A 25,168-nucleotide genomic window follows, 5' to 3' on the forward strand; every position below is an offset into this window, starting at 1 on the left:
TTTTTTATACTTGTAGACAATTTTGAGGTAGTGATAAGACTTCATACCAGTTTCATAACTAGCTGATGCCATAAACATAATGTCTTAATTTTCTGTTTGTCCTGGTGGGTGGTGAGCTTAATGGTTGCACCTTTTATAAAACAGAACAAGTCTGTTTAATTTCTTAGGGTTTTTTCTTCCTATGAAGGTAACTCACTAATGTCTCTGTCGCATGCACTTTTTAATATCCATAGTAGTGAAAATACTTTACAGGAAACCAGTAACCAGTGTAAAGCAGAGTAATTCTTTTATAGGGAGGACAGTCAGTAATTGATTGTCTACCTGTGTAATGTTGATATATAATTGTGTTAGTATCTAATCCTGAAGCTTTTCAGAATTATCTGTCCCATTTTAAAATTTAGGATCAAAATATAAAAGAGTTCTTGCTTTGGCCTGTGTTAGCATAGTGACCCTACCAGTAATGAGGGTTTTTCAGATGCAGTCCCAGTCCTGATACTGTCTTGCTCTGTACTTCATCCTTCTATATCTCCTTTCTTTTTCCTCCAGTTTTCATAATGCCTTAATCCAACTTGCTTGTTTTGACCATTCTCTTGTTGTCTTTCCATATTCACTTTGTTCAGCTTTACCACCTTCTTCAAAGGTTTTGTCTGTGTACTGTGTCCGTTAGCTACCTGGGCAGGAAAGCAAGAGAGCTGATGTGACAGCTGTATTTCCTAGAGTATTTTAGCATTGGCTGACTTTACCTATGGAAATAACACTATTAAAAGTCCCTAGAGAATGTGTGATAATTTAATTATAGTCCTGGGAAATAAGGGACAAAAACTATTGTTATGTATAGGAGAAAATACCCAGATGTGCATATAGCCAGCGTTAACCACCAGCAGATGGGATCTTTATTTAAAAAAAAAAAAGTACAGTTGAGTCAGTGACACTGCATTGCGATATAAAATGTTCAATAACTTCCTTCTTCTAGATGTTGAATAGACGCTGCTGGTGTGGGTGCCCGAGACGAATATTTCTAGTGATAACTACATGATAAATATGGAACTGTGCTTTAGTGTCTGTATATAATGTACTTTTCTGATTCTTACCATTTATAACTTCATGTTATTTTCAACAGAGAGCTTTTTCTTATATCCAATATACTGTGTTGTTTCACTGTTTCTTTGGGGTGCATTTGCAAAGGTGCTGATTAACATGTGGTTAAACTAGAGATTTAACAGTCTTATTGAGAGCTGCTACTAGACTGGCTTTCAAGTCACTAAATGTAAATAGGTGTGTAGTCAGTGTTGCCACTTAAAATTCAAAGGTTAAGACAAATCCTTTTCCTGTCCTTTATGTTTAGATTAGAGAGACTTTTATTTCTTTGGAGCAAAATGGGCAAGTAGGATTTAGAGTATTATTAGAATCATTATATCACTGTCGTTGGTCCTGGGGTTGCCAGGCCTTTTCTGATTATCAGATGCAACAAATGACGTCCAATTTTATTGACCAGTTTGGCTTCAACGATGAGAAGTTTGCTGATCAAGATGACATCGGCAAGTGAGTATAACATTATACTGGCTTTGACTATAGTTTCGGGAGTTTCCTTTCTTATTGTGTATTTGGCTGTGTTTTTGCTGATGATAAATACATGCCTTTACTGATGTGAGGCAGTTGCCAATCAGTCCTGTCTTTTAGTGCTGTCTGTGTGCATTGATAGAAGCCTCCTTGAACAGTTTACAGAGGAGAGCAACAGCTTATCTTCCATTTCTTTTGTCCTGATTTTGCCAACGTGAGAATACAGTGCTTGTGAATAAATAGCTTTCAAACGCAAGGTTATAATTTAGTTATGTCTGTCCAATGACATGGCATTGAGGCACAGAGAAAGTGACAGTGCCCACAACAAAGTGATTTTTTTTTTTTCTTCCGTGCTGAATCTGTGTACCAGACTAAATGAATAACTCCACTTTTAAGTTTTTTCTGGAAGAGAAGATAGGAACAACATGTCTGTTAGTGTACTTTTCGTGTACTTTTCTGTAGGGGACAGTAAGGAAGGCCATTGTAAATCTACCTTTGTTTTCAATGTCAAGGTAGTTAAGACTTGTTTCTACAAATAGGGTAAGTGATGAGGAAATAAGAACAATCTTGGTCAGTTAAAAAAAACCCGACCAACCAAACAAAAAACCCAAATCACAACAAAAGGACCCCCCACAAAAACTGATCTCTTGTCAGTTCTAAGTAAACTGATGCCATAATGGGGAGAGGAAAGAATGGGGATTCTTGCTGAAAATGGACTTGTTCTTGATTTTTCTAAGAATTTATGGCTTGGGATACAAGAACATGCAGATGACAGTAAAAAGCATTACCTGAAGATGGTTTCTACAAGGGTAAAATACAACAAAATGTCTCAGTCCTTCTGTAAGACATGTTTAGTAAGTAATGGTTGACTGAAACTTGCATCTAAGAAGCATTGCTGTCTTTTTACACCACATAATCTGCTGGGATTATAGTTTACGATGTGATGGGAGAGGAAGCAATTTAGGATACTCTAACTTTGTTAGAAGCAAGTGGATTTTGGCAAGAATAGGAGTTGGAATTCCTTTATATGCTTTTGGTAGTATATGGTCTTGGTGGAAAAGAGATGACTGCTTGTGCAAGCAGATCTCTTGAGATTTGTGATGGGTATAGTGATGATGTACTCATGAGTTGAATTAAGCTGTAGATAAAGTTACTTTGAGGTTATGCCATTTGTGCAAGAATCAATTACAGCTTAAATTACCTGCTCACTGTTGTACAGTAATTCAGATGGTAACTTCCACAGTAATTCAGTCATGCTTAAAACTTATGTTTCTTTAGACCACTTACCTTGTTCCCTACTTTGTAATGCAGTGAGAATTAGAGGAAGAGTAGTATTTGCTCTGCTGAATGCACTGCTATATGTGGCTAGAGAAAGAATTGACTTGTCTGAGAGTCTGGTGGTATTTCCTATCTCTTCCTACTGTTTCTTTTTGCTTCCCCTAGAGATTTAGTTTGCCTAATGCTATTTTTAGTCTAAGACATGTTCATAATTACTTTAGTGAAACTGCTCAATAGCTTAATAACAGAAAATGTGTAAAGCCTAATAACTATTTAGTGTTTGGTTTGGAAAAAAAGTTTAGTAATTGGTTAGAGATTCAATTTTTCTTTAGGAAACAGAAGTTGATACTGCATTTTTCCCTTTCTCTATTCCTGTTGAGAAGGTCCTTTCATAAAGTGGTGTAATTAGTTAGAAGGTATAAGAACTACTAACTCAGATCTTTGCAGGACTTTAAGCTGTATGATATTATACCATAGTCAGCTTAGGCATTCTTCAGGCTTACTTTTTTTTTTTTCCCCAGTGCATAACAGTACAGCATTTAAGTTTTCTACGTATCATTTCAGTTATGCTTGCTTAGGCTTGTTGTATCCTCACAGCTAACTAAAGAGTAGAGACAACATTGTTTCGTGTTTTTGTCTAAATTGTTTCACAGTTAGAAAAATCACATGAATACCAAGCCTCAATGTGGAATTTGACTGTTTTATGTTGGAAACTACTTTGTCTTTAATTTTATATTTTTAGATTGTTGGAAAATGAGAAACCCAAGAGAAATGAAGTGTCGTAATACAACATCTTGTTTTATTGCATACATCTGCTTTTTTTGTAGTGTCTCTTTTGATCGGGTCTCAGACATCAACTTTACCCTCAATACGAATGAAAGTGTAAGTATATGTTCCTGTACTGTCAGAAAAATTACTGTCTTTTAAACTTTGGTGCAAGCTCAGAGTTTTGTAGTAGTTACATTTATTCATTTGATGTGTAATCTTTGGAAAATAATTACCCTCCCTTGTTTCTGTATTGTGAGATTTTCTAATTGGAAGACACTATTATTCTTTGTGATCAGTATTAAACAGGATTGCTTCTAATTTGTATGGCCAGGTTCAAGAACAGGCTTGGATCTGATTTGTGCATATTGCACACTTCTGTTTTATGGGTAGAAGCTATTTCAATTTTCCAGCGAGATTGTGGTGACAGAAAAGGACAGACTTTGACCCTAGATATTGTCAGTTGATCTGAAATGAACCCCATTATAGAAAATAAGCTGGAGTACTTGGTGGTCTTGGTTGTCTGAAAAGCTCTTCAATGTCATTCCTGCATGCCATTCATAAACATGATGGAAACTCCTAGCTGTTCTTGATGGTCCACTCAACTTGTTAGTAGCTGAGTAAAACAAGTACCACTGAATATTTCCTTGACAAGCTTTAAGTTGTTAAGGCATTCTGGTTTTCTGCTGCTTTTAGAGAAATGTTTTGGTTTTTTTTTTTCCCCCACTAGTTTAAGATTCTCTTCAGAATAGTCTTGTATTTCCAAAATGTTTACCAATGTAAGTAGAATGATTAATCACAAATACAGGTTTTCTACTTTTGCTGTATTTAGGGCAATATAGCCTTGTTTGAGGCATGCTGCAAGGAGCGGATACAGCAGTTTGATGATGGTGGCTCTGATGAGGAAGACATTTGGGAAGAAAAACATATTGCATTTACACCAGAATCCCAGAGGCGTTCTAGGTAAGAAATGTGTTTTTCATCCAAATAGCAGTATAGTGAGCCCTCGATACTGAGCATGTCTTTTGGTTTAGGCTGACTGTTAGTGCAGGCTGTGCAGCGTAACTAGCTATTTCCATTCTGTGGAGAAATGAGTAGAGGGATGGCTCTAGTGTCTGTCTTCCAGTCATAATTTGCAAAAGATTGCAACAGCTGCCCTACCTACTCAGTTCTTCCTGCATTTCAGCTTTTGTAGCTTGGTTTTTTTCCTGCTGTTTATTCTTTCCAACTGTTTTTAAACCTACTCAGCCATTCTTGTCTTGGGCAAGGCATTCCAGTTCCACACCTCTGTAGACCTTGTCCTCTCTACAGTACCAGTGTGGTTATGGACAAAACTGCATAGGAAGCTGCGTTGAGGGGAAAGCATCTGGTCCCCAAAACTCAGGGCTGTGCAGCCTCCCTTGATATCTACTGAATTTTGTCCCAGGGTAGTCCTTTTTTTTTTTTTTTTTTTTTCCTGACCTTCTTGAGGCTTGAATCACAAACGTAAACTTCTTCCCTTGCAATCTTCAAAATGCATGTTGCTAATACCTTCTGTACAAAATCAATTATTTTCTTTGATGGTGTTTTGGTTACTTAATGTGATGTGTTTCAGGGACATCTTTACCTTCTCACCTTACCTTGCTTTTTATGTTAGTTGCAATCACCAGGAATGGAGAGGTGTCTATAGGGTTTAAAGCATGTATGTACATAAAGATGATGGACTGGAATACAGCTGGGGAGATTTTAAGCTAGATTTGTCTGATCTGTTAGATTTTAAAATAAATCTGTTGATGAAACATGAAAAGTGTTGAAGAGTTTTGTATTTCAGCGCTTCCGTTTAGTGTGAAGAGACCAAATAGACTGACTATCTCTGTACCCAGATCTGATTCCTTACTTTCCTTTTCTAATCCCTGTAGCATGGCAGGAGTAAACCCAATTTTTTGTCTTCTACTTGCAAATGGTGGGGAAAAAAGCCTCTTTACAAGAGGAAAAAAAGTGAAAGTGAAAAACCTGAAACCTTGGGGTTTTTTGAGAGACAGAAATGAGGGAATATTAACAGCTAACAAATACCTCTGTTAATCTATCAGAAATGATAGCTGTTGCAAGTATCTTTAGCCTCAAACTCCATTATTTCATTGTGTCAAGGGTCTGATACTAAACACAGAATGTAAACTATCACTTTGTATTTTAAGTTCGGGCAGCACAGACAGTGAAGAAAGTACAGATTCTGAAGAAGAGGATGGAACAAAACAAGACTTGTTTGAATCGCACACCAATGCAGAAGACAAAATGGAAGTAGACTTAAGTGAACGTACGTAGCTTTTCTCCCAGCTACTTTGAGTTACAGGAAAGTAGTAGATTTAGCACTCGTCTTTTGTAGGAGTTTTCCTCATTTACCATTTTTATTCCAATGGTCTTAATAAAGTAGTCTTTCCCACTGTAAAGACTGCTTGCAACAGTGCATGCAAATGTTGGGAAATTTGAGTTCCTTATGTGTTTTGAGTCAAGTTACTTAGTCTCTCTAAAATTCATGTTTCTACTCTTCAAGAGGCAAAAAAGGAGGAGGAGTCAGAAGGGGAAGGATGAAGTATAATCAATTATGTCTTGAATGCCTGTAAAACTAATAGGTGGTTAATCTCCAAACCTAAAATATAGTTATTCTTACTGGAAGCCTTTCAGACAAACTTTTCATCTAACAATACTCTTCTAAAAGACTTCCTACAGAAGCAAAGTGAATTTGCGTTAGTCTGGTTCCATGTGTAAATGGAAGATGTGCATCAGTAGACTCTTACGTGGAAACTTAACTGATGTAATAGATTTAAAAATTTTCATGTTCAAGTCACAGTAGACTAAACTGGCTTTAGTTAAAATGGCAATATAAGTAGGTAAAAGCCCAGTATTTATCTAGACTGTAAGGAATTAAATTAAAATAAAAGGAAAAGTTAAGGGTTTTCTTTTCTTTTGTCAGATTGGTGTCATTGGCATCTGTGTGTCAAACAAGTTTTGATCTGTGTGGGCTCCTCCCATATCTGCCTGGGATGGAGTTTCTAATTGCTAGTCAGAGCTTCCTTGTCAGCCAGTTTTTTTTGTATGTAAGTGTTAATGGAAAACATGTTTCCCTTGAGTAGGTGAAGTATTATGAATTCACCTATCCTAAATTAGATCCTGTTAAGTCACAGTTGCTCCAAAATTTAAAATAGCAATAAATATTTTAAGTTGTAAAGCCTTTAACTTTTCTGAAACTTAGCAGTGGTGTTAGTGCATAAGAAGTTTAAGATTTTTTTTCCTATTATAGAAATAAGTTTTGAAAAATGATAACAAATGTTGGTGCTAGTTTAAAGAATAAAGTGGGATTATAGTTGTGATAATACAGCTTACTGTGTGTGTTCTTCAGATAAGCTTATATTGATTTCTAGCAGAATACTGAGTTACTGATTTTAAAACTCTGCCTTACTAGCAGAATTTCCCTTTTAGGGAATGCATTCATCTTTTTTTTTTTTTTTTTTTTAACAGTATATAGAGGATCCTTCTGCATGCACTGGTTATGGATTTTGCTGCTCCTTTTGGAATGTACATATAGAGAACCAGTGTGTTAGGCACTCATTCTTTATTTAAATTTGTTCCTAAAGATCTTGTTGATGATTTTTCAGCACCAAACTGGTCAGCTAACTTTGATGTACCCATGGAGACTGCACATGGTGCCAATCTGGATTCTGTTGGGTCTGCTGTGTGGAGTACAGAAGAACCTATGCCAGCAAAAGAAACTGGCTGGGCTTCCTTTTCAGAGTTCACGTCCTCTTTGAGGTAAGAACGTTAGTGATTCAGGGCAAGTTCTTCGCTACTAAATGTAATGGCAGCTGCCACTTGGTTTCCTTGGGATGTCCATCTCTACCCAAGCCTGTGTTGGTAGTGTTCTGGTGGAATACGATGTGTATAGTGAATGAAGGGTCCCATGTGTTCTAACAGTATGTCTTCGTATGATCTAACTCGTAGCAGGCTTTTGTAGGATGGGTGGATCCTGTTGTATCATTGCTTTAGAGGGTTTTTAAAGAATATTTGGGTCCTTTAATATTGGTCTTGGACCAGAATTTGGGCTGTGATATTTTATATTTTGTGTAGACTGAAGCCAGTGAAGGATTGAACACGAAACTATTGAACGTAAAGGTCATAAAATGTCTATGATGATCCTGTTTTATGGATGTTGTAAAGCAAATAGGGGGTTTGGGGTTTTGTGGGCGTTGTTGTTGTGGTGTGGGTTTGTTGTGTGTTTTTTGTTTTTTTTTTAAACTTGCATGGTTATGCAGTTGTGATATCTAGCTTAAGCAGTTCTGCAATATTTTGGGAATGCCTGAGATACACTTTCCTTTCTTGGCTTGAACTCTACTTAAAAAAAATAAACCCCAAACAAACAACCTGAAGTCCTCTGTAGGTACCTAATCATATAGATGTAAACTTTGAGTCGCCAAATACTAACAATCAAGAACTGATTCCTTTTCCAATCAGAAGACTCTTTCTTTTATACATCTGGCTCTCAATTGTCTGGGCATTAAACAGCTCCAATAAAAAAGTATAATTTTTCCAATATAAAACAGTATAGTGTTTCATGCTTGAGGCAGGTAGGTTGATAACAGAATTGCGGATTAGAAAATGAAGTCTTGGAGTTACTACATTAGTGGATAGAAAGGACATTATTCTATAAGTGGTGAGAAGTATTTCAAGTGGTTATACCTTGTCTTTTGAGTTCCTTCAGAATGCAAAACTTGTAGCTATACTGTATATATGATTCAGTAGTCTGTAGCGGATGATGACGACTGCATTGGCAGTCTCAGCAGAGATCTGTCTTTCAAGTTGCAAATAGTGCCTTTAGAAAGTTAATTAAAAACGTTGGAAACACTACAAGGAGCCAGTGATACTTGTATGCCTTATTTACCAGGGATGGTCCACTACTACTTGTAATCAGTCTTCTCAAGACTCCTACAAACGAGCTTGCTGTCATTCAGTTTCGGCCACATAGCTTTAATATGGAACTAAAAATACTATTTTAAGAACACTTCATTTTGCTATTGAGAAATGTTTCTAAAGCTTTTTTGCTTTGTATTTGAAGCTCAAAAGATTCCTTAAGAAGTAATTCTCCTGTGGAAATGGAAACAAACACAGATCCAGTTGATCCCCTGAGTGCAAATGTAACTGCTCTTGCAACACAGCTAGAGAGTAAGTACACTGCATTCAGAAATGCAAACAGATTGATTTTGAGTTGTACCTGAGAAAGATCTTCCTGAACTTTAAAATTTAAGTTTCCAGAGACCTCTCATCTGGCTCTACTACTGTTCTGCCTGATAATGAAAATGACTTGTCAAAGAATTTCTGAACTACTTAAAATTTCCTAATTAAACCAGGATTCAGTGTTACTGTTGCCTGGACATCAGGAATGGAAAAGCATTACAAAGGAACTAAATGTGTTCTGTTAGAGAATCCTCACCCCTGTCAGTTGAGTTGATGCCTGTCAAGAGTGGTAGTCTCTTCCTATCTGGCAGTAGTCCAGTACCCTCAACATGTTCAGATTTCTCCTTCCTGCTCATTCATTTTCAAGTTACCTTCACTATGCATGCACTAATTCTTTCTTGTACGTGTATGAACTGGTTAAAGGCCAAACATGTGCCAATTGGCTTTTTTCTATATATTGTTAACAGACAGAGCAAGAAGTGCAGATGAGAACTCCAGGGAGACTGGACTTCCCAAAGGCTTGTTCAGGCAAACCTGTTGCATTGTCAATCTAAATCACTAAGGCTTGAAAAAATAATAAAAAAGCCATCTGTAAGAAGTACTTATGCTCTATATATGTGTATAGTGAGAGTTGCAGAAAGGTGACTTTCTCTGTAAGGAAGAATTCAAGAAGTGTACAAAACTGCAAAAATATCATCTGGGTCATGTTGGCGTGTATGCTAGCTCATGAAATAGAAACATAATCGGCCATGTACTAAATTACTCTTATATATCTAGCCCCAGGAAGTGTTGCTATGGAGGCCAGCTCAGATGGAGAGGATGATGTAGAAAATGCAGACAAGGTGACTGAAACAGTAATGAACGGCAGCATGAAGGAGACACTGAGCCTTACTGTAGATGCTAAAACTGAAACAGCTGTTTTCAAAAGGTGAGAATATCTATTGTCTTCCCACCCTTGTAAAATAAGCACTGTTAAAGGAACATTATGGGTTATCAAAGAGTTTTTTGCAAGTGATAATTCCTGAGGCTTTAACTAGAAACCTTCCAAAGTAATTGTTCTGAAATTTTACTTCCAGTTAGTTGCTATAACATATGACTTTCCTTATCAAGCCTTAATATCAGTGGAAGATTATTAGTGGAAGACCGACTCAGTAAGTTTTAATCCTGATGCACATTATTGTGCATTTTTTATGCAGTTAATTGCATGTTAAAGCTAAGCTTTTTAGCAGAACTATTAGGTTTTGATTGGAATTCCATCCCTGTCCTCCAGGAGGATGGAGGACAGAAGATGAAGGCCAGCTGGTCACTGCTCTTGAGATTAATTTATCAGACATTTGGGGTGATCACTGTTGGTAGTACAGATGATGGTGTCAAATCTGTTCTGGGCTACAGGTGCCACATAGAATTCTAGAATAACCAGTAGAACAAACTCCTTAATTTTGGTATCTTCTGATACGAAGTGTTTGATTCAGGAATAACTGTCTTACAGTATGGTTATATTCTGTATTACATATATCAACAATGTGATCTTTTTAGGGGAATAAAGCACCTTTCTGTTTCATCTGCTTGAGATCTTGACTAATAAGACCTTGTGATCTTAGATTTAAGGATCAAGTGTTTTTTATTTAGTATCAAGTCTTTATGTAGGGAAACAGAGGCTACGAACAGTCTCACCTGTAAAAATAATTTTGCCTTTATTAATTGGAGCTCGTGTGTTGCCCCCCTGTCTGATCTTGACAAATCAGAATGTACTATTAGTATTTTGGCATGCAAGCCTCTTCAGAATAACTTCCTAATATTTGTCCCTATTCTAGGTTTAAATATTGAAAAGACAGTGTCCATGTGTCTTGAAAGTTGCTTAAAAAAATCCCAGTCCATTTCAGTAGGAAAAACTTCCCAGTGTTAGTCCTTACATTGCGCTCTCTGAAAATTCTTCTTACTTTGTCCCATTAGTGGTAGGACATAAGTGCCTGAACTGTGGAACCATTTTGGATGGTTCAGGAATTGAAATGCTTTCAGTCACTCTTGCTTCTGTCCTTTTGATTATCAAAGCAATAAATAACTCTAATCTCTGATGTTAACAGCTCTAAACTTCTGATTTTTTTCAATATGGAGGAGAGCATGCTGTGCAGCCATAAATGCTTATAAATCAAACGGCATTGCTAGAGGAATTGAACCAAGGCAGTTTAGAGGAGGATTGTGACGCCATGCAGACTGATGTGGCATAGAATCATAGTGCCTGGCTGATTTAAATGATGCATCTGCTCTCCAGTTTATTCTGTATTTTGGGGAATGCTTTTATGTGGTTTGCACTCCTGTTGCATTGGATTGTTATCCATGGTGTTTTTATGCCTCTCCTTAAACCACTTTAATTCACACGTGCTTTAAAGTTCTGTGACTTCTGATACTGGTGCAAAAACTGATGTGAGGAGGCAGCACGTGGTGGTAGTTCCTGCCTGCCTTCATGAAATTACATGCTTGAGCTGTGGAAGTAAGCACTTCAGTTTTTGTAATTAAAAGGACTCAGAGCTGCAAAGGGAGGCAATAGCACAAAGTCGCCCAGGTCAGAAGGGACCTCAAAAGATCTGGCCCAACCTTTTGTAGGAAAGGGAGCCCAGATGAGATTGTGTAGCAGTCTGTCCCATTGCATCTTGAAAACTTCTAGCAATGGGGATTCTGGGATCTTGATTTGGAAAGGGGAGATTAGGGAAATATAGGAGGCTGAAAGGTTGGGTCTTAAATATGGAGACTGTTTAACTCTGATAGAGGTGTGTGGCCTCATACTGAGTCAATGCTCATGAGTCTGTTTTTAAACTGACTTTTAAATAAGCCAAAGCAACAAATAGGAGAGAAAAGTAGTATTTCCTTTGGAATAAATATCTAAAACAGTGCTGGGGGGAGAAGAGGGAAAGGTCTCTGACTAAGGTACAATTTAGTGAGAGGAGGTCCTACTCGGCCCTGTATGCCTGGCAAAGTGGATGCTTCCAGACTTAAGTTTTATATAGGATTTCAACCTAAAAATTGATGATGTTGAAGTCGCTGTTAAGGGGAGGAGGATGATCTTAGAATGGTTAGAGTTGGAAGAGACCTTAAAGACCAGTTCCAACCCCTCCTGCCATGGGGACGGACACCTTCCACTAGACCAGGTTGTTCAAAGCCCCATCCAACTTGGCCTCGAATACTTCTTAGGGATGGGGCATCCACAACTTCCCTGGGCAACCTGTTCCCAGTGTCTCTCCACCCTCACAGTAAAGAATTTCTTCCTAATATCTAATCTAAATCTCCCCTCTTTCAGTTTAAAACTGTTACCACTCATCCTATTGCTACACTCCCTGATAGAGAGTGCCTCCCCATCTTTCCTGTAGGCCCCCTTCAAGTACTGGAAGGCTGCTGTAAGGTCTCCCCAGAGCCTTCTCTTCTCCGGGCTGAACAACCCCACTGTCTCAGGCTGTCTTCATAGGAGAGGTGCTCCAGTGCTCTGATCATCTTTGTGGCCCTCCTCTGGACTCACTCCAACAGTTCCACATGCTTATGTTGGGGGCCCCAGAGCTCGGTGCAGTACTGCAGGTGAGGTCTCACAAGAGTGGAGTAATGGGGCAGAATCACCTCCCTCAACCTGCTGGCCATGCTTCTTTTGATGCACCCCAGGACACTGTTGGCCTTCTGGGCTGTGAGCATGCATTGCTGGCTCATGTTGAGCTTCTCATCAACCAATACCCCCAAGTCCTTCTCTTCAGGGCTGCTCTCAATCCATTCTCTGCTCAGCCTGTATTTGTGCTTGGGATCGCCCTGAACCATGTGCAGGGACCTAGCACTTAGCACTCACAGTAGTTAGTTTGTGGAAAGCAACAAAGGACAAAAATGTGGTTTCTGAACTTAGTTCAAAATGGAGGATAAGGAGGGAAGAATGACAGCAGAGACTGCCCCTTTTTAAAAAATAAAAAAAAAATAGGACACCAGTTCTGATCGTGGGGACAATTTTTTTGTATTTTGAACAAAGAGTATCAAGGCAAATGATATGGGGAGATCAGATGGGAAAAATTGGATCTTGAGAGATTGCAATGCAAAAGACAATTTTTTTTACAGGCTCTGCAGGTATGGGGGGGGGGGCATGGGAGGAAAGAGAAGGATTCATTGAAATTTAAAGGGTCCATTGAAAGGAGAACTCTAAGAATAGGAAGTAAAATCAGTGGAGGAGAGTGGCTTTAAAATGTTCCTGACTTCTTGCATAAATAGGTTTGTTGCCCGAGAGGTATAAGATTGAAGTTTGTGTCTACTTCAGAGCTACCTTATATACCGTGCGCGTATATGCTCAAATTTGTGTTTTAGTGCACTCATAATGGCATGACTGAGGTGGGAGAGGGTGTAATAGAGAGACAGAAAAGCTTTAATTTAGAGGCAAAAAACAAGTATTTGATAGTTAATGACTTTTGAGGCTGCCTAGTTACACGGTAATGTCTTATATAGTGTCAGTGTACTGCTTTTTCACTGAAATGTTTGGTTTTGTCTCTGAGAGGAAGTTCATTAAATAGATTGGGCTGCAGTCTTAGTACTGCATAACCCATATGTTGTATTTCAATGTGGAGTTATTAGGGAGCTTAATAAAGATGGTGATGAGGTAATGATTCTGCTGATATGTTTCATGGACAGGCTTTATTAATGCCAGTTTCTGAGGGACTCTTGAATTTGTTTTATACTTTTTCTTCCATTTTTGCATACCCCTGGCTTCAGAGTGTTGAAATCCTATCGGTATGTATAGTGAAGGATCACAACTGTGATTGTTATCACTTCAGGCATCACGCACATTCTGTGTTTCCTTTCTGATCTTATTTGTAATCACTGTATTTCATGCCCTTTTATCCAGCCAAGTTTTAATGGATGTAAACACTGGTTTATTATTAGGTGTAAAGTCTAGAGCCATGTGCTTGATCTTCATGTTGCAGTCATAACTTAAAATCCATTTGCATGTGAATATGGACCCATTTCCCATTTTTTCTCCTGTTGCCTGAAATTTCTCTATAAGTAAACTTAAAAATTAAGTAACTTCTTTCTTTTTTTTTTTTTTTTTTCAAGTGAGGAAGGAAAATTGTCTACCTCGCAGGATGCTTCTTGTAAATATGTAGTAGAAGAGAATGCAGAGGTTGCAGAAGAGGCTTCTTCAGCTCTGCAGCCTGCTAACAGCAGTCCAGAACAGAGGTAACTGCAATCAATGATGTTTTCAATCCTCTGAGTAGCAGTTTGCATGCTTTTCTAATAAGATTGACCTAAAGATATAAATGAGTTCCTTACAGTTATCAGCTCTGAGTTTATCTTAATCTAAACATGTGCTTGCATCTATTTTATGAAATTCTATGCAGTTACATTTTCTCTTGATTTCTCTTAAGTTGTCAAAAATGTATTTGCCTTGTACTATTTGTCTTGCAGGGTGTTCTAAATATCCCCACTCTGTTTCGTGATATTTTAGCAAGGTAGAATAGTGAATTGATGTACTTACAATAAATAGTGATTTTAAAAAAATATTAGGGAAGTAAGTTTGACTTTGTCCTGAAAACGTATGTAAGCTAGGTCTGTTGTGGTCTTTTTTTTTTTTTTTTTATGCCATATTTTATACTGAAGAACAGTTTGGGGGGAGTCACCAGTGCAGCTGTATGGAAAGGAAATGGTGCCTTGAGTCATGCTTGTTTGATTGTGAATCAGTTATTATTTGCACCCAGGTATTAATCTGAATACTTGCAGATTTGGAGAAGATTTTTCAAAGTACATAAATAATTTGTTTCAAATAAAACTTCCCTGAGATATGGAGCAGCCTGGATTGCTCAGCATACTTAATGGAGGAAAGAAAAGAAGACATTTCTCTGCAGTCTTGGAGAATAGTAATTCAAGATACATTTCTGAGGGGACCACCACCAAACAGAGAAAGCTGCTCTTGCATAAATTTTTCTCTTAAATTGTCAGGTAGTACTGCTTTCTCAAAAATAAAAAGGCATTTGACAGTATTTCTTCTGCTTCATTTCCTGTTGAAGTACTTGTTTGGGGGGGTGCCCCCCATGTTACAGAGGTATGGAAACATACATAATCAACTCAGGTCTAATACAGCTTCACCAAAATGAAATGCACAGAGTGACATTAATCACCAAATGTTAGAAATGCTTAATGGAGATGTTTCGTATCTGAGCTGGTTTCTAGACTTCAGTCAGAGTAGGATTCATCTTTATCTTAGAAGCCTAAAACAATGAAGAGCTTAAAGTAGGTGAGAAGACTTCTATCCTTAAAAGGCAGTATTCGGTGAAGAGGTTGCTCAGGAACTTAGGTATTCATAAGTACTTTAATATCTAGGCAAGAGTTTACTGGTTTCCTGGCAGAACTAATGGCTTGTTGAACATCAGGTACAATCTCATAGGCTTGTTTCTTGGTGTTAAGGCAAAGGGTGGTATCTGCCATTTCTTGTTTTAGATGTAATTCAAGGGTGCCCAGAGGAACTGTGCTGTCTCCAAAGAAAACCCTTGTAACAGGAGAATCTCAATGTGTAGTTAGTAAACCCTGAGTAATCTGTAGGGTCTGCTCCTCTTCCTGCAGGGCAGAGCTTGGAGGGTCAGAGCTGTGCATGCTGCCTTCTTGCTGAGGATGTTCTGAATGGGAACACATTCTGAAGATAGAGGATTTTACTTAAAAGCAATTCCAGGAGTCACTTTTGCCCTGTTATAGAAACGGGGGTATGATTCTGAAAATCAGAATTCAGAATATATATACACACATGTTTTCTGAATCTGTATTTAACTAGTTGCTTTAATAGTTTAAAAGCAGTTGTGTTTCTTTACTTTAATAGATTTAAACTATTATTAGAGAAATGTATTTCTCTGACAAATCCTGTGAAAGAATTTGTGGACACTATATATCTAACTTTATTAGAAAGAAAAAATTTAAATGCTTTTGTAAGCAAATATTTAGAGTATAGCTCTACATACAACACAAAACTCTACTGCATGTTCTGGTTATACTGTATGCAGACTAAGAAAGATGCAAGCATGTTTTGACAAATTTAGATTCTGTTTTTTAGACTCGTGTATGAGCTAGTATGTCCTACCCACATGGTACTGGGTGTTACACTAAAACACTGCTGCCTTTCCTGTAAGCCAGAACTTTCTACTCTGCATAAATTCCAATATTTAATCAAGAAGTGGATTCTAATAAGAAAGAAAACCAACCCTGTATACTAAGTTAAAGTGGGAAATGCAGAAACTGTCTTTTACAGCCTCTTCTTTATCTGGAGGTACTGTTTTTATCAAGACAACATTTTTAATGCTGGTAAGCATTAAATTGTGGGGAAGAAGTCTTTGGATACTAGGTGATTGCCTTTTGAGTAAAGATGCTTGTCTAAACCAACAGAGAGCTCTCAGGGCTAGCAGTTCATTGGGTTGCTTTTGAGTTGCAGGAAATCTTGAGGAACTCCTTTCATTGAATCCAGCTGGCTTCATCAAAGCTCAGTACTTTCTCTAAAGGTGGCTGTCACAGCAGATCCTCATAAGCGCAGTATAAATATCAAGATAAACATAATTGTGCTTTTGGGGCTCCATGCATGTATGACTAGTGGGTGGAGTCCCCTAGGTAGGTCTTTGGCTGGTGGCCAGCAGTAGTAGTCTCTGCTAGGAGCCCTTTTCTGTCATGGACTTTTCCAGTTAGTAAGTGACTTACTGCTGTGCTGACTGTCAGTCTTCCTGTCCATGCAGCACTTGTTTCTTACCTTCCAGGTTTCTCTAAAAATATTTACTTTTGTCTAGTGCTGTCTGTCTTTTGTCTAATGTGTACATATTTTTTTTTAAAAAGTGTTTTTATAGCTTAGCAGCCAAAGACTTAGCTAGGGGACTCCTGCTGGTCATGTGCATGTAGAGCACGGACCCAAGAGTGGCTTCTCTGTGATGTACACCATCAGAGAACAGGAGTTACAGGTAACTTTTCTCATGTGTAGTTCCAAATGGTATTTATATCCTTTAAGGGAAACTTCAAATGTGTTCAGTAGATTTCCACTGAATGGAAGTTGAATTTTTTTTTTTTTCCCTTTTTGCTTGCAATTCTTAATGTTCTCATGCACTACTGATCTGATCTTATTTGTGTTAGTCCAGAGCAATTGAGCCCATGTTTACACTAAACTTCTTATCCAGAAATGTATATACTGTCATTATTTTCACTTTTGCAGGTTTGCTTCTTATTTTCTTCCACACTTCCTGAACTTTTCATGCTAATGGACTGACATTCAAAGTATTTGTGAAATGACAGTTTATAGATTAGATTAGTAACTAAAGCAGTTTTTTTTTAAGACACTGTTTTTCCTGTTGTGTCTTAGCTGCTGACTTTCAAATGCAACCTTAAATACTCCTGATATCACACTTTGCCTCACAATAAGATTTGGAGAAGTATCAGAAATGTGCTTTTTAGTAGTGATTCTCTTAGGGAGATATTGCATCTCTAGAGATCAATTAGTAGCTCGGTTAATAAAGATCACTCTTCAGTGGTGTGCTCAGTTAAAGTGTTATGCTTAATTAGGCAATAAGGACTCCAGAAACGCTGGACTCCAGAAAACAAATGGGATGAGCACGTTATTAGCTTGTGTTTCTTCTCTTCAACTCGGGGTCATGCTACACATGATCTGGTGTTGTTGGTTTTGGGGTTGGCTTCTTTTTGGCACCTACCCAAATTTGTTTTGGACCTTTCTTGTTTCTTGTATACTTATATCTTTTTTTTTTGGCCTCTTAGGACTGATCAACACACCCATTTAGGAGAGCCTTCTGTTAATGGCCCTGTATGATGTGTGATGTCTACTACCTTGGCTGAAGAAAATGAACTGATATATCCAGGTGTTTGAGTGTTTCTTGAGGATTTCATCTAGACCCTGTTGAAGCCAGTCACTGCTGCACTAATTTCGCAAGGGATCAGGACCAGCAACATTTATATTCTAGATTTTAAGACATTGTACAGAAATTCATAAGTGTAAAAAATATTGCACATTGAGAAATACCAATAATTTTTGCGTATGTTTATATTGTATTGTTCTAAATAATGGGTGGCCTGTGAAATAAGATCCTGCTACCCATGTAATGATGACAGTAGTGTTACTATAGTTAAAATGGCTGTAAGAATAGTTTTATAAAAAAGTGAATACACAAATCTAATGTATTTGAGACATAACTATTTGACTATTAGTGTGACCAAAGTATTTAGCAGTTTTCATACATTTTTCACCTTGTAAAAAGAAAAAAAAAGTGAATTCATGTTTCTTCTGAAACTGAAACGCCCTATAAATGTTATTTTGGTTGTTTTAGCTTACAAAAGTGATTTAAATAAGAATTTTTTGGTGTTCAACATTTTACAACAGGTTTTTTAATTGGTAATTGTTTTCTGTATTGTTTAAAACAGATCAAAAATGTAAGTCTATTGGTAGAGATTTTAAGTATTTATTGCTACAACTTAGTTGACAAATTGATGTTACTGTAAAGCCATATGTTCTGTTAAGTCTTGTTTGCTTGAAACAATACCTTACAGGTGAAACACTAGAATATTTGAAGTGCACATGGCTTGTTGTGTTTAAGTGATTCACCTGCCTTTTAACCCATTCACCAAGATTTAGTTTAATACCAAGCATTATACAATGAAATATTTCAGAACAATCTGTGTATTTAAAACGCTATAATCCTTTTAGACAAGTCAAGTAAATGAAATGCCCGTGCTGCTAATGCAATTACAGTACATGCATTTTAAAAGTATATAGTGTTTTTAATACAAATTTTGGCAGCAGAGCATGTTGATCGTTACTTTCACTGTACTGATCTGTGTGAGGCTTTCATTTGTATGTTCTAAACCAGTTTTTTCCACAACTGGTTTGTGTATATATATATAGTGATTATGGAAACTAATTCTGTGTAATTTATAATTTTCTATGTCAGTGTAAAAATCCAACAGCCTTCTCAAACAGAAGCAATATACTGTATATTGCCACATTGTCTGGTGAAAGGGTTAAAGTACTTCACCTCCTGCACTTTTTGCAAGTCCATTTTTGTTTCTGTAATAGTTATATTCATTTATTTTTTATGTCATTTGTTTTCCTGACCAGTATTTAAAGCCAAAAGGATACTCTAAACAATGGCCAATGTTTTATTTTAGAAGGCATCCCAAGCAATGTGCCTAAACATTACATTGCATACAGAAATAAAAAACCAAACACATATGTATAATGGCATTGCCCTTACTGCTTCCTCTCTTGCATTTCTGCAGCAAATTTCAGTGGCACTCATAATTGCAAATTGTTACAAAATGATCAGTTGTGTAACAATGGTAGGAAAAACAGTGGCATAGATGGAATTGGTAACTATGGTTGCCCTTTTATTTGTACTTTATAAATGATGAAATCCAGTCAGTTTCTAAGTTGTTTCTTCTTCAGTTCAGAATTATGTCCAGATCAGCTTGACCAAAAATATTTTGTATATTAGCTTTAAGGTTGGCAGTTGTCCTTCTATAACTTTCTGATCTGTTGTTGAACAAGCAATTTTGGAAATAGAACCACTTGTTTCAACACATGAATTGCAATCCAAGTAGAAAATCCAAATACAGGAGAGCAGTGTGTTGGCTTTCATAAGTTTGACACTTAAAAGGAAGACCTTTGTCCTTTCCAGTGGAGCTATTTGTCACTTGCTAACAAGCTGAATTAACTAGCTATATAACCATGAAAAATGAAGATGATACTAGTAGCAAATTAGTTGAAACTGTATTTCAGCCCTGTTGCCTGCAGTTCAGCAAAGTCTTTCTAGTATGTTGTTCTTTCTGTTAATGAACCGTCTGTATTGGTCTACCATCCAGTTCAAACAGAGCTCAAAATTGAAAAGGGGGGACTGTTTTGTCCCTCTTCTCTCCATTCCTAATAGGTATTATCAGTGGAGTGGAGGTGTGAGAAGTGGTGAGTGGAATTTGCCTTTCAGTGTAGTTTGCCTTTTAATTAAAGGGTGCAGTAGAGGTAAACTAGGTTGGCTTACCTAATGCTGATTCCAGTGGTCTTGAGGGTTTTTCCTTATTGTTGCATTTATTGTTAGTTTTAACAGTTTGTATGGGAGATGTGTTAAGCCTGGGATTTAACCTAGATTTGAGCTAGTGTGAGCTTGTTCTAAGGTGTAGGGTCTGTTTTACCCACTAACTGTATTACTTGTACAAGGAATCCTGCACTTAAAGGGAAAGCTTTGGAGATGTGTTTTGAGGGGGGTGTATGGGTGTGCTTATGCATACACACACACCCCTATTGCCATCTTTTACCAATGCTTTATGCTGCTCACATAGACTTACGAAGGTCTGAACATACTTGAAGAGTTCTGAACAGCTGTGTTACCCAACCTGTTTAATCAAATTTGACTTGCATGCAATGGAATTTGAGTTTTCTTTATTAAAAGATACTTTAACACATTTGTGAGGTGGATTAAAGTCTAATAGGTTTGTCCAGGTTTGAGTTCCAACAGTGTATTAAGCAGCAGTTAGGATGAGATAAGCTTGCTTTGAATAGCTTGTACTGAATATATGCATTGCCACATTTCACAGTGCTCTTTGAAATGGCTAGGGGCTTAGTCACTTGAAATTGAGGAATATCAGTTGATATGAAAGGGCAGTGGTTTTAACCTTCAGGACTTCTCTGGTGAGGGATTTTTACTCAAGCAAGAGCATGTTGCAGAAGTGCCTAGACCACCGATGTATACAGTAACTCATTGCCTCTTTAAACTTTTGTCTGTTAACTGGCAGAGTGGATGAATGATGCCACCTTGATCAGTTAAACTGTTACTTTTAAGTGTAAGCCTTGTACTAGATTTTATAGCACGATTATTCCATTTAAGTAAAAGTGTATGTTGTCATCTTAACTAACATTATTATTAATTAAGCAAGTATTCCCTCTGTTCAGTGAGTTGACATGTTGTCACTGAGAAGACAAGAAGATAGTTGAAACAATCTCATGGTGTTGTAAGAGCAACCCAGTGTGACCATGCTCTTGGGTGAAACCTACTTGCTCCTGTTAAGCCTTGCATCTACCTCTTGAAAACAGTGAGTTCTGTATTGTCATCTGCATACTCCTGTGGAAACGTATTGTGACATTCATTCTTTGTTTGAAATCCACTGAGGAGTTGTGAAAAACTTTCAGGAAGATGAATCAGATTGTTACTATCATTCATTATAAACTTATCTTCCTGTTTAAATTAGCTTTAATTTCCTTGGAGATTGTTTTGTTTTCTGACATGCGTCTCATACAGTATGTAACTGATGGCTCTATTAATATACTTAAACAATCACTTTTTACTATCTCAGAATAAATAGTGCTATCTTCAGTGTAGTATAAGTGCTTCAGGTTTCATTATAAAAGTGTCTGTAATTGTTTCCCAAACCAGGATGGAAAATGGAAGTTAAGGTAGCAGCAAGAAGCCTTTTTTTTTTTTTTTTTTTTTTGAAGCTTTTAACTTCTGTCATTTAGTTTCTGCATCTTACTTCCTAACAGGTCAGGATTTGGCATCCTTCTGTTCCATTATTGTTTGAATATGTAAGGCTACAGCATGGAGAGGAAGACTGAGGCAATAAAAATAAAGTAAAAAATACTCTTAGGATAAAAATAGTCATCTTTCTGCCTGCTTTAGCCAGGACAGTTCATGAAATCTTTTGGACTTGCCTGCCCAGACCTGGCTTGGCTTTTTAGTTCAAATTGTTCCAAGCCTGTGATCTGCCCTGTGCTTAGTCTTGGCTAATCACAGGGAAGTCAGTGTGTGCTTCTTAATCTTCTACCATAAGATGAATTAGTAATGAGAACTGAACTTTACATTGTGTTTTGCTAGTAGTATCTTACAGCATTTCTCTCATAGATGAGTCCAGGCTTAGTGTTTGATGCATCTTTTTCTATTGGGGTGGGAAACTTTATCTGCATTTCCATCTTCTCAAAATCAGTAAGTACCTTGCAAAATGAGGTAGAATTCCCTTTAGTTCATCTTTCTGGCTGTAGCATAAGTACTGTAAGTCTGATTCTAGGACCTTCTTCAGAAGGAGTGTTCTTCCTTCTCATACTGGATCTTTTCTGAGTGGTGTGGATGCTTTCCTGTGATCTATGTTCTCGGCATCTCAAAACATGGATTCTGAAGACTGTAACTTAGATCATGACTGTTAGCATACAGTTATCCATAGTAAGAACTAAACCTTTCCTAACTGTGGTTGAGTAGATTTGTCACTCATGTCTCATGAGATTCAACTTACCCATTTGCTTGGGTGGAGTTATCTGGTTGCCTCGTATAAAGTCTGTGGATGATAATTGGATAGATTGGTGGTTGATTCTCAAGTATCTCAAAATAGAGATACTGCGCTTTTTCAGATGGAACCTCAGCCTGCTACTTACAGATCTGTTGGGACTGCTTTTGAACTCCACTATGTGCTACTCTTGCTGTGTTTCTTAGCTGGGAGGGGGTTCTTCCCTTCCCCTCTTAATCTAGTTATCTGTCAAAGGCTGTTACAGTTTCATCTTGGGTAATAGATTAACCTGGTTCTTTTGCCTGATTGCAAATAAAACCTGCTTTTCCTTACACCAAACAGAATTAAGTGTTTGGAAAATCCCTCTGCTGTCTTTTCTAATGAAAAATACAAAGTGTTGATGATTTTCTACTGGTTCTTATATCGGACAATGGCACAAGATTGTTGAGATAAGCCTACTGACTGCTAAAACTCAAGTGACCTTGTTTCTATTGCTGTTGGAGTTGTTGAGAGCACCTTTCCTGCTGTATCCTTATAGAAACACGTGCTGTTAATGCTGTATTTGTTAAAAAGGGTTGTTCTTCTATAGTAACTGCTAAACCATCATTCTGAAGTGTGCTTTCAAATGAGAAGGCTTCTGCTTTGGAGTGAGCCATAATGGACTATGAATATTGGTCATCCAGCATTGAAATGAGAAAAGGTGGTAACTAGGAATTGTGAGATGCTCATGGGCCTGTGGGGTCCTATTCTATCTCTCTAGTCCCTTCAGAATTAAATCACTTGAAAAGATAAAGGAAGTGTGCAGCTTTTTTTTTTTTTTTTTTTTTTTTTTTAGTGCCAGTCAGTACATGTCTAGTTTGAAGTACTCAAAAGACAAGTCTCTGAACTCAGGAAGTGACCCACCACTTCCTGATAACTAAATTGCTTCAAGTGTGTTACTTACATGATTCATACATAATTCATTGATTGCTGTGTCCGTGCACTTAAGACAATTTTTAACTAAGCTGTATAGATAAATATATATAGAGAGAGACACTTGTGTGTGCACCTCTCAATGGGTAGGATATATTCTCTTCTTAACATGGCCAGCTGCATTGTGCATGGTACACTTCCTAAATGCACTGAACTGTAGAGTACTAGGAAGAAGGAGATACTTGCATGTATAGCACAGCCCATTCTGAAGCACTTAAGTAAATAGAAAATGTTTTTAAGCTCCTGTCTCTGCATGTGTAGACACTATTCATGGACTCCAGCTAGCCTGACTGTAATTTGATGGGAAGAGGATCTGGTGTTTCTGGCTTCTGAGGCCAACATCAACTTTTGTCAAAGAAGAGTTCTTTGCTTTTCTCATAGTCCAACTAGTTGATATGTTTGAGCCTTTTTGCTGACATGTTTATAACTTCTCAGAAACTGAGGCAAGAACTTGTATTTGTGAGTGTTGATTCAACAGTCAGCTTCAGCCGAAAGTAGTTCATCTGTAAGCTTGTACTGATGCTGTTAATCTATTAACTGCTGTGCTTCTGCATGTTGCATTAAATTCTTCGTGATACAATGGTGAGATCTAGCTGCTTTAGCAACTATCACCAGTGCAGTCCTCAAGAACACACTGACAGGTTGACTGTAGCATTGATTTTGGTGTTGCACAGGTGTAAACCATTGTAACAACCTATGTGAGAAAGGTAGGATCTCTCTAATGTGGTGGAACAAGCCTTCAGCTGCTCAAGGATTGGTCTAATGCATCCTGAAAACAGTTGAAAGGAAGTAAACTCACCTGGGTGGTTACCTGCTCTTCATTACAAGCTCCCTGGTCTCTGCTGGCGGAACAAATTGCCTTTGACTTCACACTAAATCCAGAGAATGGTAGCTACAGATGGTGCATGCAGGACTTCCTGCCCCTAGCCATCCCACTGTCTGAACTGAGCAGGCTGCACAGAAAGGTCTTTGTAGATGACTCAGCTCTGAGGGAAGCTTACTTCCTATGGTAAGGCATACCTAGTAGGAGTCTCCAATTACAATGTAGAACTGGGTTTCTTAGAAACAGGCTTTCATTGTAAAACTAGGTGCAGGTTTATGGTTATGTCAAGCTTGAATTTGCATGTGAGGGTGCTTGATGATCTTTCATTTGAGCTATTCTTCAACATCCTTTTCTGTCATATGAGAAAGTATGGACTCTTATAGCCAGTTCCTTCAATGAGAGGGGTAGCTGCTACTTCCAAATGCATTCTTGTGCCAAGTGTCTGGAGAAGAATCAGGATAAGTGTTGGGGTGGTGTGACAGATTCATACAGAAACTAGATCACCCAGTTACACTGAAACCTATTTAATTAGGAGGAAGAAATTCTTCATGATCATAAGTGTGCAAAGTTTGTCAACAAAAGGTTATAGGTAGGTAATAGAGTCAAATAGGAAGATCATCTCTATTGCACGTGTAAAGATACTGGATTTAAAGAAAGCAGATAAATGACCAAGTTAAACTTTGAGGGCAGGGGAAGAGGGTTTGGCGTTCTTAATCTCAAGCAAGCTCTTGTTTGTCTTTTTGGTAACTGCAACACTTAAGTGAGCTAGAAAACTGTTAAATCTTTCTGCCAGCAAAATAATGGACTGCTGTAAACAAAATGTCTGAATGGCCTTGTGCTCCTCGTAGAATTTTTTTCAAATAGCTCATGGCCATGATGCCTGTGTCAAGTTAATCATGAGGGAAGGAGATGAAATTGTGAGTTGCGCTACAAGAAAGGAGCAGGATGCACAGTAATTGAGTCCTCTGAATAAGTTGTTAATATGAACTCAGAATTTATACTGATGGTGTAGGCTATTGTGTACTCATATCTGACCCTTTGGAATGTGAAGATTCAGAAACTCAAATGACTGCCGCTGCTAGACAAAAATGACAAGGTTATTAGTTTTCTATTGATATCATTGTTTTAAGAGACATTCTTCTGTCTGGATTTGCTATGAGGACTGCTGATTTAGTCTTCACTTGCATGTAACACAAGATGTTGATAATATGGCATGTTTGAAAGGGTAATTAGATAATTTTTAAGATTATTTTTGAGACTTTTGTAAACACTCAACCCTGTATGTTGTCAAGGTATTCCACAGGCTCTTCTTTG

At 37.6% G+C, this 25,168-nt stretch overlaps 1 protein-coding gene across 2 annotated transcripts in view; it reads left to right on the forward strand.

The window, feature by feature from the left end:
* Positions 1-19,162, forward strand: part of PPP6R3 (protein phosphatase 6 regulatory subunit 3) — a 68,479-nt gene extending 49,317 nt beyond the window's left edge. For both annotated transcript variants that reach the window (XM_082485253.1, XM_082485252.1), the window contains 9 exons: positions 1,445-1,542; positions 3,666-3,720; positions 4,436-4,566; positions 5,778-5,896; positions 7,236-7,389; positions 8,690-8,796; positions 9,586-9,736; positions 13,882-14,004; positions 17,560-19,162. In XM_082485253.1, coding sequence (XP_082341379.1) covers positions 1,445-1,542; positions 3,666-3,720; positions 4,436-4,566; positions 5,778-5,896; positions 7,236-7,389; positions 8,690-8,796; positions 9,586-9,736; positions 13,882-14,004; positions 17,560-17,611 — 990 coding nt within the window. In that variant the 3' untranslated portion in view covers positions 17,612-19,162. The remainder of the gene's footprint in view (positions 1-1,444; positions 1,543-3,665; positions 3,721-4,435; positions 4,567-5,777; positions 5,897-7,235; positions 7,390-8,689; positions 8,797-9,585; positions 9,737-13,881; positions 14,005-17,559) is intronic.
* Positions 19,163-25,168: the final 6,006 nt, after the last annotated feature.

This window comes from Vanellus vanellus (assembly GCF_965231255.1).
Source record: "Vanellus vanellus genome assembly, chromosome: 6".
In the NCBI taxonomy this organism is placed as follows: Eukaryota; Metazoa; Chordata; class Aves; order Charadriiformes; family Charadriidae; genus Vanellus; species Vanellus vanellus.